The sequence below is a fragment of the Lytechinus pictus genome, chromosome 16, assembly GCF_037042905.1.
Source record: "Lytechinus pictus isolate F3 Inbred chromosome 16, Lp3.0, whole genome shotgun sequence".
In the NCBI taxonomy this organism is placed as follows: Eukaryota; Metazoa; Echinodermata; class Echinoidea; order Temnopleuroida; family Toxopneustidae; genus Lytechinus; species Lytechinus pictus.
In genome coordinates, this window is record NC_087260.1 from 22,206,516 (window position 1) to 22,220,180 (window position 13,665).

At 37.3% G+C, this 13,665-nt stretch overlaps 1 protein-coding gene across 1 annotated transcript; it reads left to right on the forward strand.

The window, feature by feature from the left end:
- The first annotated feature begins 1,440 nt into the window (after positions 1-1,440).
- On the forward strand, positions 1,441-13,185 carry LOC129278507 (uncharacterized). Its single transcript, XM_054914657.2, has 2 exons — positions 1,441-1,611; positions 9,576-13,185. The coding sequence occupies exon 2, from the start codon at positions 9,820-9,822 to the stop codon at positions 10,882-10,884; it is 1,065 nt and encodes a 354-aa protein (XP_054770632.2). The 5' UTR covers positions 1,441-1,611; positions 9,576-9,819; the 3' UTR covers positions 10,885-13,185.
- The last annotated feature ends 480 nt before the right edge of the window (positions 13,186-13,665 follow it).

The following is a 13,665-nucleotide window of genomic DNA, read 5'->3' on the forward strand; positions in this document are numbered from 1 at the left end:
CATTGATTTATTGTTTTGTTTCATTGATTTATATACATTATAATATGGGGGGGCATATTTTTTTGCTGCCTAAATAATTACATCGACATATTTTTCTCACCCCCTTACCGAAAGCATTCTTCGCATATAAATGCAAAGCTGTTTAACATACATATAATGAATTTGTATAGGTATAGTTGATCATATGAGGCCCTTAAAACATTTAAACCATTTCCTGTGCAAACCTAAAATGATAACCAATAATAATCGTATGGGTACTATAGTGAGCAGACAAGTTCCCCTTGCCATTTTTCCATAAGTTGAATTTAACCCATCTACAGAGATATGTACAAAAATAATCTGGTTTAACCATTCTATCCCACCATTCAGATAATATAAAGAGCGCCCTCTTAGAATGTTTGGTCTTGAGTTCTCTACTTGGAAAGGAAGATGACGATGGGATGGGGAGATGACGATGCTTATGATGGGTAAATAGATAATGATGGCAGTGAGGGTGGTAGAAAAGATAGTGACAAAAAATCAAAATGGGAGGTTTTAATGATGATGAAGATGGTGATGATTATGATTGTGGTGGTCACAACTGAATGAGATCATGATTGTGGTGATGATGATGATAATGGTGGTGGTGGTAGACCCGGTGGTATAGATGATTGTCATTACTGATGGTGTCATGTTGATCATTTTTTTATCAGATTAGCATGATGATGATGATGATATATGATGATGATGATGATATATGATAATGAGGATGATAATCGCGAGGATAATGGGGATGATGTATAGGGATCATAGCATTGGTGGTATATGGTAATTGATGGTGCAGAAGGTGATGATGATGATGAGGAGGAGGATGATAGGGATAAGAATAATGAAGATGATAAGGATGATGATGAGGAGGAGGATAAGGATATGGATGATAAGGAAGAGGATGATTATGATGATGGTGATGATGATGATGTTGATGATGATGGCAAGGAGAATGGGATCGCGTGTTAGGTAATGGCGAATGATGATGTGATGCTGATATGGTGATGACAATGATGAGGATGATGATGATGGTATTTTATGGTGATAAATGGTGATAATGATCGATGGTGGTGATGATGGTGCATAAATAAATTAGAAATAAGTTCAATTCAACATTTATATCAAAAGGTAAAAGCATGAATACATATTTCGAATAGTAAAATTACAATACAATGGAGGTAGCAACTCAGTCGAGCAGCTTGTGAGCTTATGACGAGTGCACTGTCAGGCAGTTAATTGGTATTTGTGCTGTAAAAGAGATTCCTAACATTAAGTCAAACAATAAAAGTAGGTTGGCAGTAAGCCTAAAAGAAGGATAAAAATAAGGATCGCTAAGTTGGATTTCTAAATATGAAACTACACCTGAAACTGTTCAAATATATTATAGCTAGAAAGAGGTCTGAAATCACGACTAGCACTGAGCCCGAGTTGTTGTCGATTCTTGCCACGGATAATTTTTTTTGCCGAGTTTCATGTTTTAATAAAATTGATGAACTGAATGATGATGACACATTTATCTGCATTCGATATCAGCCACGACTTATCCAGTTCAAGGAATGCTGATGATGAATATAGCAATATTAGGTAAGACTGAAAAAATGCATTTCATTGTCCGTTTCGAAAACTAAAAATATTGACATTGCATCGATCGCCAGCGGAGCGAGCATCTTCTCGTCGCCAAGCTTCAAGGGGTTCCTGCAACGCGGTTCTCGGTAGCACACCAAAGTACGAAGTTGACAAGGGCAAATCGAATTTGTATTGTCCCACGTACCGTTATTCATGTTATTGTTTAGTAATATTGTGTGGATCAAATAATCTCTCCATGACCTTCAATACCTTTTTGTACTCGAACTAAATTTATAATCAGTCATGTAATTTCTTAAACAGCTGGCTGCCATCTGATAATTATCTGTTTCGAGGAGTTTTTTAACATTTTAATTTTTTTATTTATTTCTCCTCGTACACAGCTCAGACGGCTCGCAATGGTGCAGCCGCCATTTGGGTTAACAATGCAAAATCCCCCCCGGACGACGGGGCTCATCGATTTCTGTCTTTATTTCATAAAAATATATAAAAGAACTGGACCAAAATAAAAATTATGTTTTGGCCTGAAATGCACCAAAACGGGAAAAAAACTTAAAAAGGAAAAAACAACAACAGTGACTTACTTTGGCTGTCGCGCAACTCCCACTTCCCTGGTTTATCCCACCATGGGTGCATTACTGCCGCCGTGTACAGGAAAATTGAAGGCACGGCGCATGCAAAATTGCAACAAACTCCCGCGAATTTCAGAAAGAGGTTTTATGAAATCAAGTCCTTCTACAAAACTTACCGAACGATGTGAAGTCAATTCCCCCTAATATGATGAATATCCCTCCCTCAAATAGCGTCGTTAAACGTTGATTTTCTTTTCGTTGACAAAATACGGAGCTTGCTTCTATTTCCCAATTTTTTTGTCTAATTAGCTAAAGAGGGTGCGCGATTTATCTTCATATCAAAGACAGTACAAGGGAAAGACTAGGCACAAAACTATTTTACACGTAAATCGATGCAAAGCGTTACGAGAAGTCGGCAAAGTGTCCAATCTTTTTACATCATGGATCTGTGATGTAATGACAATATCAAAATCATAAAAAAAATAGGCCTACATTGTATCATCAGAGTCCTCTAGGCTAGGCTTGGCTGCTAGCTGAGCCAGGCCTGAGGCTGAACTGAACTGAATTGAGCCGAGGCACTCACACTATTACTATTAGTGTCAATAGTCTAATGCGAGGTTAGTTATGTGCCTGCGCCTGAGGCTGAGCTCAGTGAGAGTTGTGAGTTGAGAACTACCTGTACCTCAATTCTGAGACAGTCACAGATGCAGAGACTGGAGCTCTGGAGAGTAAGAGACTGAGAGAGAATTATGTCATGAGGTTGTTGAGAATGGAGAGCAGCTCGGAGAGTGGCAATGCCAACGCCTTGTTGCTGAATAATGGACCAATTTGTTTTTTGTCTGTTTCATGGCCTGGGTTATAGTGGGTATTGAAAACTCCCTTCTACACTGACAGAGTGCTTTGTCTGAATGCATTTGCAAGATGCTCCTCTGTGGATGGCTATTAAAAATGCACTAAAAAGATGAAAATTAACCAAAAAAGAAGCGAATTCATATAAAGCTAATTTCCAAGCTGGGCTCCCTTAATAAATTTGACTTTCATTTTTTAATTTCATTTTTTTATATTATTCCTTCTACATTTGATTTTCAGTTAAATTTAACTTATTCTTCCAGTTGAATCATGTGTTCAAGTACAGTAAAAAAGTAAGCTCTGAAATGGGGTTGTAGGGCATAATAAACGTTTAATAATTTAGGCAAGAGTTCATTGACCATCTTTACAACGCCATTTTGGATTAAAAGTAATGATAGGCATACAATTTTTTCAAGTCAAGAAAAATGCCAGAAAATATAAATAAGTACAAAACCAAATGTTTTCATTACTTATTAAACTTATTACGGGTATTGGCTTCTCCATTGGCACAAAAGTGTAATTTTATGTCTCTAAGGATACATGTAAGAATTATACATTTTGGTCGGTTTTGCCAGGATGTGACACTCTCATGTCCCATTGAAGTCCCATATCTACAGTCTAATTGAACATCGAACATCAACTGAAATTTCCAGAAATCAATCTTCCAGATTCAAGAAAGAAGAGAATATTTCACATTTTCTCGCTAGTTTTCAACTAGGCCTAAATGGAAATACTATCAGTAATAATAATGGAAAATTGATGGGCACTTCATTGATGTTAAGGTGTCAAATAAGAATTTCTAGCACCTTTTGGGTATCTTTCTTTTCCATGCGCTGGAACAGTTTTAAAACAAGCAAAGCAGTTGTGGCTTTGATAGTGTTTGTTTGACAGTGTTTAAGGTTAAAGTTTCATGATTTTACAAAGATACATGTAAGCCAAAATTTTTTGTACAAAGGGAAAAATTTGAGAAGACCTTCCTCCCCCCCCCCAAAAAAATAGATTAATTATTGAAAATGAATACATCTAAATGAAAATAAAATGTAAAAGGATGAATAAATAAATACATAAATAATATAAAGATAACATTGTCATTAGAAATAATATTCAATCATGATTCAACCAAAGTTTAAGAAAGACATTTAATGGCACTTTAATTTGCATCCAATTCATTATTGTACATGTATGTACAGTGAACTAGATGGAAAAATATCCTTAATATCACTCACACTCACTACAATAAGGTTTGCTAAACTTCCACAACTTTAATACCAAATTTTGATATATATTCACAAAAAACTGGATATAATGCTTGCATTTAAGAATAGCACATGATAATGTTTAATAGTGGTAGTGGCTTTGGAGTGACCCGTTTCGATCTAAGGATTTTGATAATAAAAATTTAAGGTCTGCTGGTAGAGACTAGTCATCATCCACGCCAGTGGCGGCAAACTGAAGTAAGAATGTTTAGTTACGTCTACCACATACCAATGGCTGGTACTCATAGAGCTACTTCAGGAAGTGCTGTTTCAAAAATGAAACAATTTAGTCTTGAGGCACAGACCCATACCAGGCAAAAATAAAAATTATTTTCAGGGGTACTTTTCACAACTTGCTGCCTCTATCTGCAACATTGGTAAGCTTAACAGTACAATGAATGAGGATTTCCAGGGCTCCTGTCTTAGATTTCAGGGCTCTTTTGAGCAACTCGGGGGCTAAATCGCCCAGAGCCACAGTGTATTTTTTTCTTCTCTGACCCATGAATCAAGAGCAGATGTAAAATTTCTGACAAAAGGGCAAAAAAATTTTGTGTGATTCATATATGCACAATTTTATTTATAGGGTTTAAATGTGATATAATATCTCCATGATTGATACTGATTGCCTGTTATAGCAGATGAATCATTTTGAGAGGTATGCTAACCTAGTAAACTCACCATACTTGTGAGTAATGAGGTATTGCCTAAAAGGCATGATTTCTATGCCTAGGCATGTTGGTTGTTAAAACAAATGAAACAAAAGGGTTGCATGAATTAGTTAATTGTTGCCCAGAGGAATGCAATATATTATTTATTAGGTCAGGGTTGGGTTGGCACTCTGTGAGATAGGGTTTTCTCCTCCTAAAGTGACAAGAAATCTCAACAAAGTGCTGTGCATGATTCAAAGCTATGCATGTTCAAGTAAATGACAAGGATAAGACATTTATGTGTGAGGGAGATTACAAAGTATTTTTTAAATGAGGGATAAATATTGTAGTCTAGGATACAAGTCTCGTCTAGTCTAGTATTGTAGACTCCAACATGGCAGTATTGATACAAATTCTGCAATACGAAACCGATTGATTTTACATGGGGCTGTGAATGAGACTAGACATGTTTTAGACCAGCTGTTGAGAATCAGCCAATGAGAATCAGTTGCTGTGAAGATGTGTGTAGTATGAAGAAATACAGTAGACATGTCATGATAAAATTCTTCGCCACAGATAACCCTTATTGTGAACCCAAGAGGACTTCATGCACACTATAAAGAATACTTACAAATGTGAAGCAGATATATTAATCATTCTCACTCCTGTTTTTAGCTTCTGTAAGATCCATTTCTGTGGGTAAAAAAAGCAATTGCCCCGTAGAAATAAAAGTAGACATGTTTGATTAAGTGTAAGATTAGATTATCAAGTGTAAATTATTCCTTACAAATGTATATATAGATATGTTTTGTAATAATACATTTCGATTGTAGGCTAAACATATATTTTGAAACATAGAGGGCCGCTCAAAATGTTGCCGAGCTTCTAAGTACGGAGGAGGGATGGAGTCATTTAGTCTTGTATTTATATTTGTCTTCCCTCAATTATTCCTGACCAATCAGCCAAGAAAAAAAATTGAACATGGGCTATTTTCTACATGTACATGCATATATGTTACTTCCATGATGTTACTTCCATTTGTGTGCCAGACAAAAATAAGTTTTTATTTCCTACTTTATGTACTTGTAAGGTGTACTTTGGGGCAAATTGCCATTTTCTTCAGTGTATTGTTTTTGTCTGCTAATCAGGGCCTGTTGCATATAAAATTGTCACTTTCATGACATTTTTGATAATGATTGGATGTCAAACATTGTTTGTTACCATGGTACTAGTCATTGGTGGAAATTTTGTGAGAATTTTTGGTTCGGGGGGGGGGGGGGCAAGATGAAATTCTCCCAAAGGATCCTGTACAAACTGTTCAAATTAAGGGGGGCATGTCCCCCATTCCCCCCTCTCAGGATCATTGCCATTGGTACTTACATGTTAGTAGTTACCATTGATGTAATATTATATTTTTCTATATAACACTTAACAGGACCCATAGTGAATTAGATATTGAATTTTATGAAATACATACATACATGTATGCTTCCATAAATTCACCCCTTGCTTGTTGATGTGCACAGTCGGTCTTTACCTTCGCTCAGGAAGATGGATTCCATAGGAGTTATGATGGTCTTGTGTTTCTAGCACTGGTATGTGATGGGATATGTCAGGCATCCCAACAGGGGTAAGGCAGGCAAACAGAAAAAAAGACTCAAAACAGTCCATGGCAGATGGACCGACTGGCGGGGCTGGGCTTAGGAATTTTAAGGATTGAGAATTGGGAATGGGATTGTTTGTGATATTTTAAGAAGCCAGAAGGTATATTTTATTGCTGATATAATCTGAATTGAGAACAATATTGAGACCTTTTATACTTTTGGGATTTAGAATGAGTGAAATTTTATGTCTGTCATAGATGAAAAAGCGATGATTTTGGAATACGGTATATTAATATTGTGTTTACATACACATAGATCTATGGAACTAATGTGTTAATTTTCAATTGATTAAAATTTGATTCCGCTGAATCAACAGATATTGAGGAGAGACAAGAAAAAAGATTATTTGGGGAGGGGTAGGGGGAAAGAGTTTGGAGGATAGGGGAAGGAGAAATCTTTAAAAGAAGAGATTAGGAAGGAAACAGAGAGCAGAAAGAGAAGAGAAGGGAAAGAGAAAAAATGAAAGAAGGTAGATGGGTATTATTATGAGATGGTTAAAAGAGGATGAGAAGGGGGAGGGAGGGAAGGGGAAGAGGTGGAGGGTTCATGTAGGCAAAGATGAGAGTAAAGAAGAAGAAGAGAGAATGAAGGTAGAGGAGGGGAGGGTGGGAGATGCACACAGGCATTTCTGACACAGATTCCAGAGGGGTGGAGGAACTTCCTGTACGTGAGCATTAGGGAAAACAGTCTGGGCCTGTGGAATCCGGGATCGTACTCGTCACTTGCGTGACAACCATCCATCGTGGAAGGCATTTGAAGGGCTGGCGTCAGTGGAGGCTTTGAATGCCTATGATTGCAGCAACCACAAGGAATATCATGTGATTAGTTGGATGTGTGCTTCGTGCATTGCATTGGTCAATAACTTGTGGGTTAGCGGCTACTCGGTCTACACGCAGTCCCATTCATAGGATATTTTTTGTAGGTCAACACTCTTAACTTTATATGAGGTGGGTTTACTCTTTAATTTGTGTACTCAGGACTACAAACAAGTATTTGTTATTTGCAAATTTTTACGATAATGTTCACTTTACTTTTCACTTCCAGTAATGTAGAAGCTGTGTAACTTATGTGCAGTGTTGCATTATATTAGAGTAAATGTTTGTAATAAAGCATTATTTTTTATTTGGTCTGTGGCAATTTTAGATAAATTGAAAATCTTTTTTGTTTAAGGGTACTCTTTGCACAGATACGTTCTATTGGGATGATATAGATCCTGAACTATAAATATGAAATTAATAAATCAGTGAAAATCTAATTAGTGGATCCATGGAAAATGACAGATTAACAGAAATTGGATGTTTGCATTTCCTTGAAAAACTTTGAATGGGGCTTTGTCCATTTGGTGGTGTGGTAATGCTATAAGTTTTTTCCTGTATTTTTGTATTAAAAGGAATTACAAATATTTTTTCTTTTCTTAAAATATAAGAGTGTAATAGGCCCCGCTGCTTGAATTCTCATGGAATGTATTGAATAAAATTGTCTGTAGATTATATTGATAAAAAGAAGGAGCAGGAGGGGAAAGTTTCAATAGAAAAAAATGAAAATCTGACTGTTCAAATTGAAAAAAGAAAGTGAAAAATGGGTTTTGACATCAATATACTAAAAACTAGGCTCATTATACTTCATATCCATGTATATAGCTGCCTTACACAGTAATGCAAACTTTATTAAGGTAATGAAAAATTGTTATCTGATTTTGAATGATAAATACATGTAGTTCATTGCTGCACTCAAAAGTAATTTGGTAGCGTACCCCCTTTTAAAAGTGAACACAAATTTGCATATTAATAATACAAGTATGATGATTTTCTGCTATTACCACAGGAAGAAAGCAGAAGTAGAAACTCTTCACCATCCATTCTTGTTTGATTCCCACATAGTCAGTTTCAACTTCAAAAAATTGAGAATGACTCATTTGTTAGTTTCAGTTCTGCGTTTGCAATCAAGTTTGATTGGCCACATTCCACAAGTAAAATAGACCTGTTACAGACTTATCTTTGACTACATGTGCACTCTGCTTTATTACTATTTCATCTGTCAGCATTCATTTATTTCTTAAAACCTCCAAATCTACACAGAAAAGTTTGTGGTGTCGAGGGAATTGCGGGTTCAAAACTTGATTGTTTGATAATGCAGTATGCTATTGTGCATAGTATGGCATTTTCGTTTTTTGAATGAATTTAACAGCTATATGTAGGGATATATGTACAATTGAAATGTTTTTTATGAGGCTATAAAGCTGAGGTGGATCATTTTTGTATTTTGACACAGTCTGTTAAGTCCATTAAAGAGACCATACTTGTACATATTCAAATTATGAGTGAGTATGAATAAAGATGCATTATCATGAAAAAGAAAGTCATTAATTTAAAGCTTGCAAAACTCACGGCCTTCAGTATAACATTTATTTCTGGTTCTTTAGCACTAGGCCTACAAGTACACTCATCAATTTCACTCTCTAATTGGGTTCACTCAATTTCTTAATTTTTATTTGTAGAAGGTAGGTTATTTTAGATGATAACACCAAATAATGTTGTATGAGGAGAACTCTAGGGCAGAAAGTCAAAGTTCAAATACACGTACGATTTATATAGGCCATCATGCTATGTAGTACTAGTACTCCTATCCTATATATGTTGTATTTTAGCAGGCAATAAATTACTATTCCACTTGTCAAGAGTTCATAAAGATCATCTAGCCTATCCCTTTGGTTGGAAATAAAGTCTTAGAAGAGATTCGAAGATGCCGACTAGAAAGGATGATGGGAAATGCAGGCACCATATGCCAAACAGCATGATCGGTCTGCTGGACTCCATATATATCTACAAGTGTCTGTGGCCATTTCCAGTACTTTCGTTTGGTAGAATGATTTGAATGATTGTGCCCATGTAACAGTTAATATCAGCTCTTTGTTTTGATAACTTCTGTTTCTTTTCCATGTAATCATTTTCTCTTCTTTACTCTCCTTTCTTTCAGTCACAGACTGGTGACATCTCTAAGTCTTCCTTAGTAGAGACACTAGTCCTCAACAGCTGGAAAACTTGTTAACATTCCTCTACGTTGCTGAGAAACTTTGCTGAATCTGCTTTGTTTGATAAAAAGCCTGACGAAGGCCATCGTTGTTTTCATTCATAAGGAAGTCAGTCAACATTGCCGGGAGGTTGTCTAACTTGTAGTGATGGGTCGTGAGGTAAGGCAGAGGAGGTAACGGTTGGTGGACATGACTAGTCCTCTAAGGCAGCGAGGTGATCAAGGAATGCGACTTGGGAATCCAAGTGTGACCCTCTCCACCTGTGACCCAAAGCATCCGACCCTCCTGCAGCCGAAAGGCGAGGGCTCGCACTGGGAAAGCAGCATGTTCCACAAACAGAACCTAAGTGATGAACTTTTGCCGCGGATGACCGGAGATCCATCAGCGACGGCTCCAAGGATGTCACACCTTGGAGTAGGACATGTTAACACAAGCTCCAAAAGCATGGATGGGTTGAATTCAAATCAGGGGGGTCTGTCCGCTGAACATCCAACATTTGCACGGACGAGGCAGTATCGTAGTATGTCTAATGAGGATATGAAAACTCAAATGCTGCCACCAAAGCGTTTGCCAGGAGAACCAACCAATTACATGGAAGCCGCAGCAGCAGAATTGCAGTCTGGGAAGGGATCCAGTATCATTGATAACCTGATGAAAGAGTATAGGAGTGGGAACCTTTATGCCCGTCAACCAGCAGATTTATTATTACCTAGTGCCAAAGAAGACCCTACACAAATGAAGACTGACCTTTCCCTTCATAGAGAGAACAGTGCCCCTCAGCTTAGTGCCTCAAGAGAGTGGCAAATGAAATCTCCTCCAGAATACCCAGGACATTCAAGGTTTGCACAGAACTTTGATCTTACGCCATCCAGCACGCCTCGTGCATCATCCCCACTGTCTCTTATGTCAGACATGGACTTTCCGACCGCCAGGAGCAATCGCAGTATGTTCAGTTCCAGGGACTCATCCGTGTTTGGAGATTTTGATACTGGCCTGAGCACTAGGAGTCGAGGAAGGGTCCATTCACCCTTCTCGACGATGAAGACTGACTTTGAGAAAGGAGCGCCCCCTCCGGAATATCCAGGATTTAAGCGAACGCCATGGCAGAGCCATTCAGGGCGGGAGTTCCGATCGAGAAAAGAGAGTGCGACGGTGGACCATAGTCGCGCCTCCAGTTTTGGATCCTATCAGCATTCCTTGAACTTGAAGAGGCTGTCCTCGGAGACTAGTTATGACAGCAGCAGAGCAAGGTAGGCTCCTCATAATCTCCATTCTATGCACGTTCCGGAGCTCCCCTTCCTACGCGTACCTCGCTACGTGCCTCCTGCATTGATAACAGCATGTCCCCTGAATCAGCATGAATTCACTAATCAGGAATATTACCTGCATACTGTATTTCTAACATTGTTTGTGGGAGATGCAGAGAGAGAAGAGAGAAGAGAAGACAAGAGGATGATGAAGAGGGGAGGAAAAATGAATCGGGGCTATTTTGAGGAGGACAGAAACCGAGAGAGATTCTTTGTAGTAAATGCCAATGACATCTTAACTATAAACAAACAATAACTATACATGTGTAACAACAAATTAGCTCAAAACAAAATCATTGCATGCATTATCATGTAATGGAACTACAAGACTACATTATGACCCAATGCGTTATGGAAATTTTCATTTTACTCTAATTGTATGCACTTTGTCTTTTTTATTTTGATTTTTACCAATTACCATCAATTCAAACCATCAAGAATTATTGCCTGATGTTGCTATTTTTATTCATTCAATCAGTACTAAAATTTTCTCTCTTTATATTCAGCACACATAACCTGCATGCATTACCACTGGAAATGCAGTTCACGGGAAGTGTATGATTTGCATGAGTTATTTTTTTCTAATTCTATACTTTCTTCTCAAGCAGATGTCAAAGTATTTTAATTGCATTCTCTATACAATAATAATTTGGACACAATTTTTTTTGGTGGCATATTTGGAGTCTTTTCTCAGTTATCAGAATTCCCTTCCCATGAGATGTACTGTATCTTCCCACAATTTCATGCAATTTCCTTCAAGAGGAAACTGCAATACAATCATCTTTATTTGAAGTATAGAGGAACAAAAAAAGTGTTACAACCAGAGACTGGGACCATACTATAAACACAATATGTCAAGAGCTACATTTAGCTGTTCCATTTGCAAGATATATCCGACTCCACGTTTGGAATAGCTACACAACGTTTGGCTATTTCTCCAAGTTTAGAATATTTCAGATTCCATGTGCAGAGTACAATATATCATCCAAGAGGAAAAGTACATTTTCTATTTCCTCCAGTCTTGGAATTTATATCACACGCACATTACATGTGAATAAACTAAAGTCAAATGCATGATCCTGCAGAAAAGTGCCTTTATTTCCTCCAGTTTTGGAATATCAAGTCTAGAACGCACTGCGGTCTTCGTACAGATGCAGAGTATGATATTTCCCCCTCTGGGAAAACAACAATCATCTTTTTCCTCCAGTTTTGAATATTTCCTCAAAATTTTGAATATTTCCTCAAAGGAGAGATTACTTCCTCAAAGTACAGAATATTTCCTCAAAGTTTAGAATATTTTCTACCACAACTTAATAACTTTTATCAAAGTTCAGAGAGTATTTTGGGGCATTATAAATTTCTGAGTACTGTAGGAACAAACCTATAAACCTTGCATTTCAATTGCATTGCTTGCCATGTGAACATTTTGCATGCTTTCCTTTTGAATAGTCTGCCAGCTCCATTGATTTTCCACAATGTTATGGTATTGCCCCTTGTATGATCTCTCTATGCATTGCTATTTAATCATTAAAAATGTTTCTAAGCGACAGCAAAGTTGAAGGACATGCTAGGTTATATGTTAACATGATGACATAGCACCTTGTTATACCTTAATGTTACCTTTTCCAATGATGTGTCTTTATTATCTACAGAAACACAATCTTTTGACAATAATCGTCTGTAGCATGACAGACATGACAGTGCATAGATTATGACATAGCCCCTTTTATATAAATAATTATATATTTTTCCTTTTCCTAATTTTGTGATAATTGTTAACATTTCTCAGCAACATTATAATTTGACAAATGATCATAATAATGATAATAATGATAATATAGGTATATTTATCCAGGGAAGTCATTTCAGTTCTGAAAACTGTTCTCCCAGCGGGCCCTGCTTTTATTTTTGCCCGGCTTTAGCTGGGCTGCCTAGGCGCTCAAGCATTCAAGGAATTTCTTCCTACAGGGTACCCATTCACCTCACCTGGGTTGAGTGCAGCACAACGTGGATAAATTTCTTGCTGAAGGAAATTACGCCATGGCTGAGATTTGAACCCACGACCCTCTGTTTCAAAGTCAGAAGACTAATCCACTTGGCCCCAACGCTCATCATCTATAGTTTGGGGCATAGACGATGACATACATGTAGCCACTTGTATCTACCCGTATTTTACTTTTTGCTCTGTTTTCATTATTAATCACTGTCTCTAATATTGCAATGTTACCATTTGTAGCTCTCTGACATGACAGTATATATTTCTCCATGTGCTATCTTTTCCTTTTATAATGATTATTAATGAATGTTTTTAAGCAACGTTGTTGTTTGACAAGTAATAATTAACTGTATGGTGTAACTCATTTGGAGGGCATGGCAGTATGTGCTCTCTTGTGTATTAGATGGTAAGATGACGTTGAAGGTGTTCTTTTGCTCATCCGCTGTTATGTTCAATCATGAGTTAGACGTCAGGCATTCCATAGATGTTCCCGATTCCCACATGAGTACAGAATGGACAAGTGTGATTGTGATGGAGTGCTCTAGTCTCCCTCCCAGACGTTGATATACATAGGCATCTGCTATATAAAAGTGAATTATTATTATGTCAATATCTTTTTCTTAGAATGCAGTTCTCTTGTTTTTTAAATTGCCCATTTAAAAACATGTAGGATGCAAACCAGAATCAAACTTCCCAGCTATTTATAAGGACCATATTAAAGGACCATGTCGA

Excerpts from the sequence above, each read along its gene's own strand:
- LOC129278507 (XM_054914657.2), top strand. The coding sequence starts at position 9,820 with ATGACTAGTCCTCTAAGGCAGCGAGGTGATCAAGGAATGCGACTTGGG.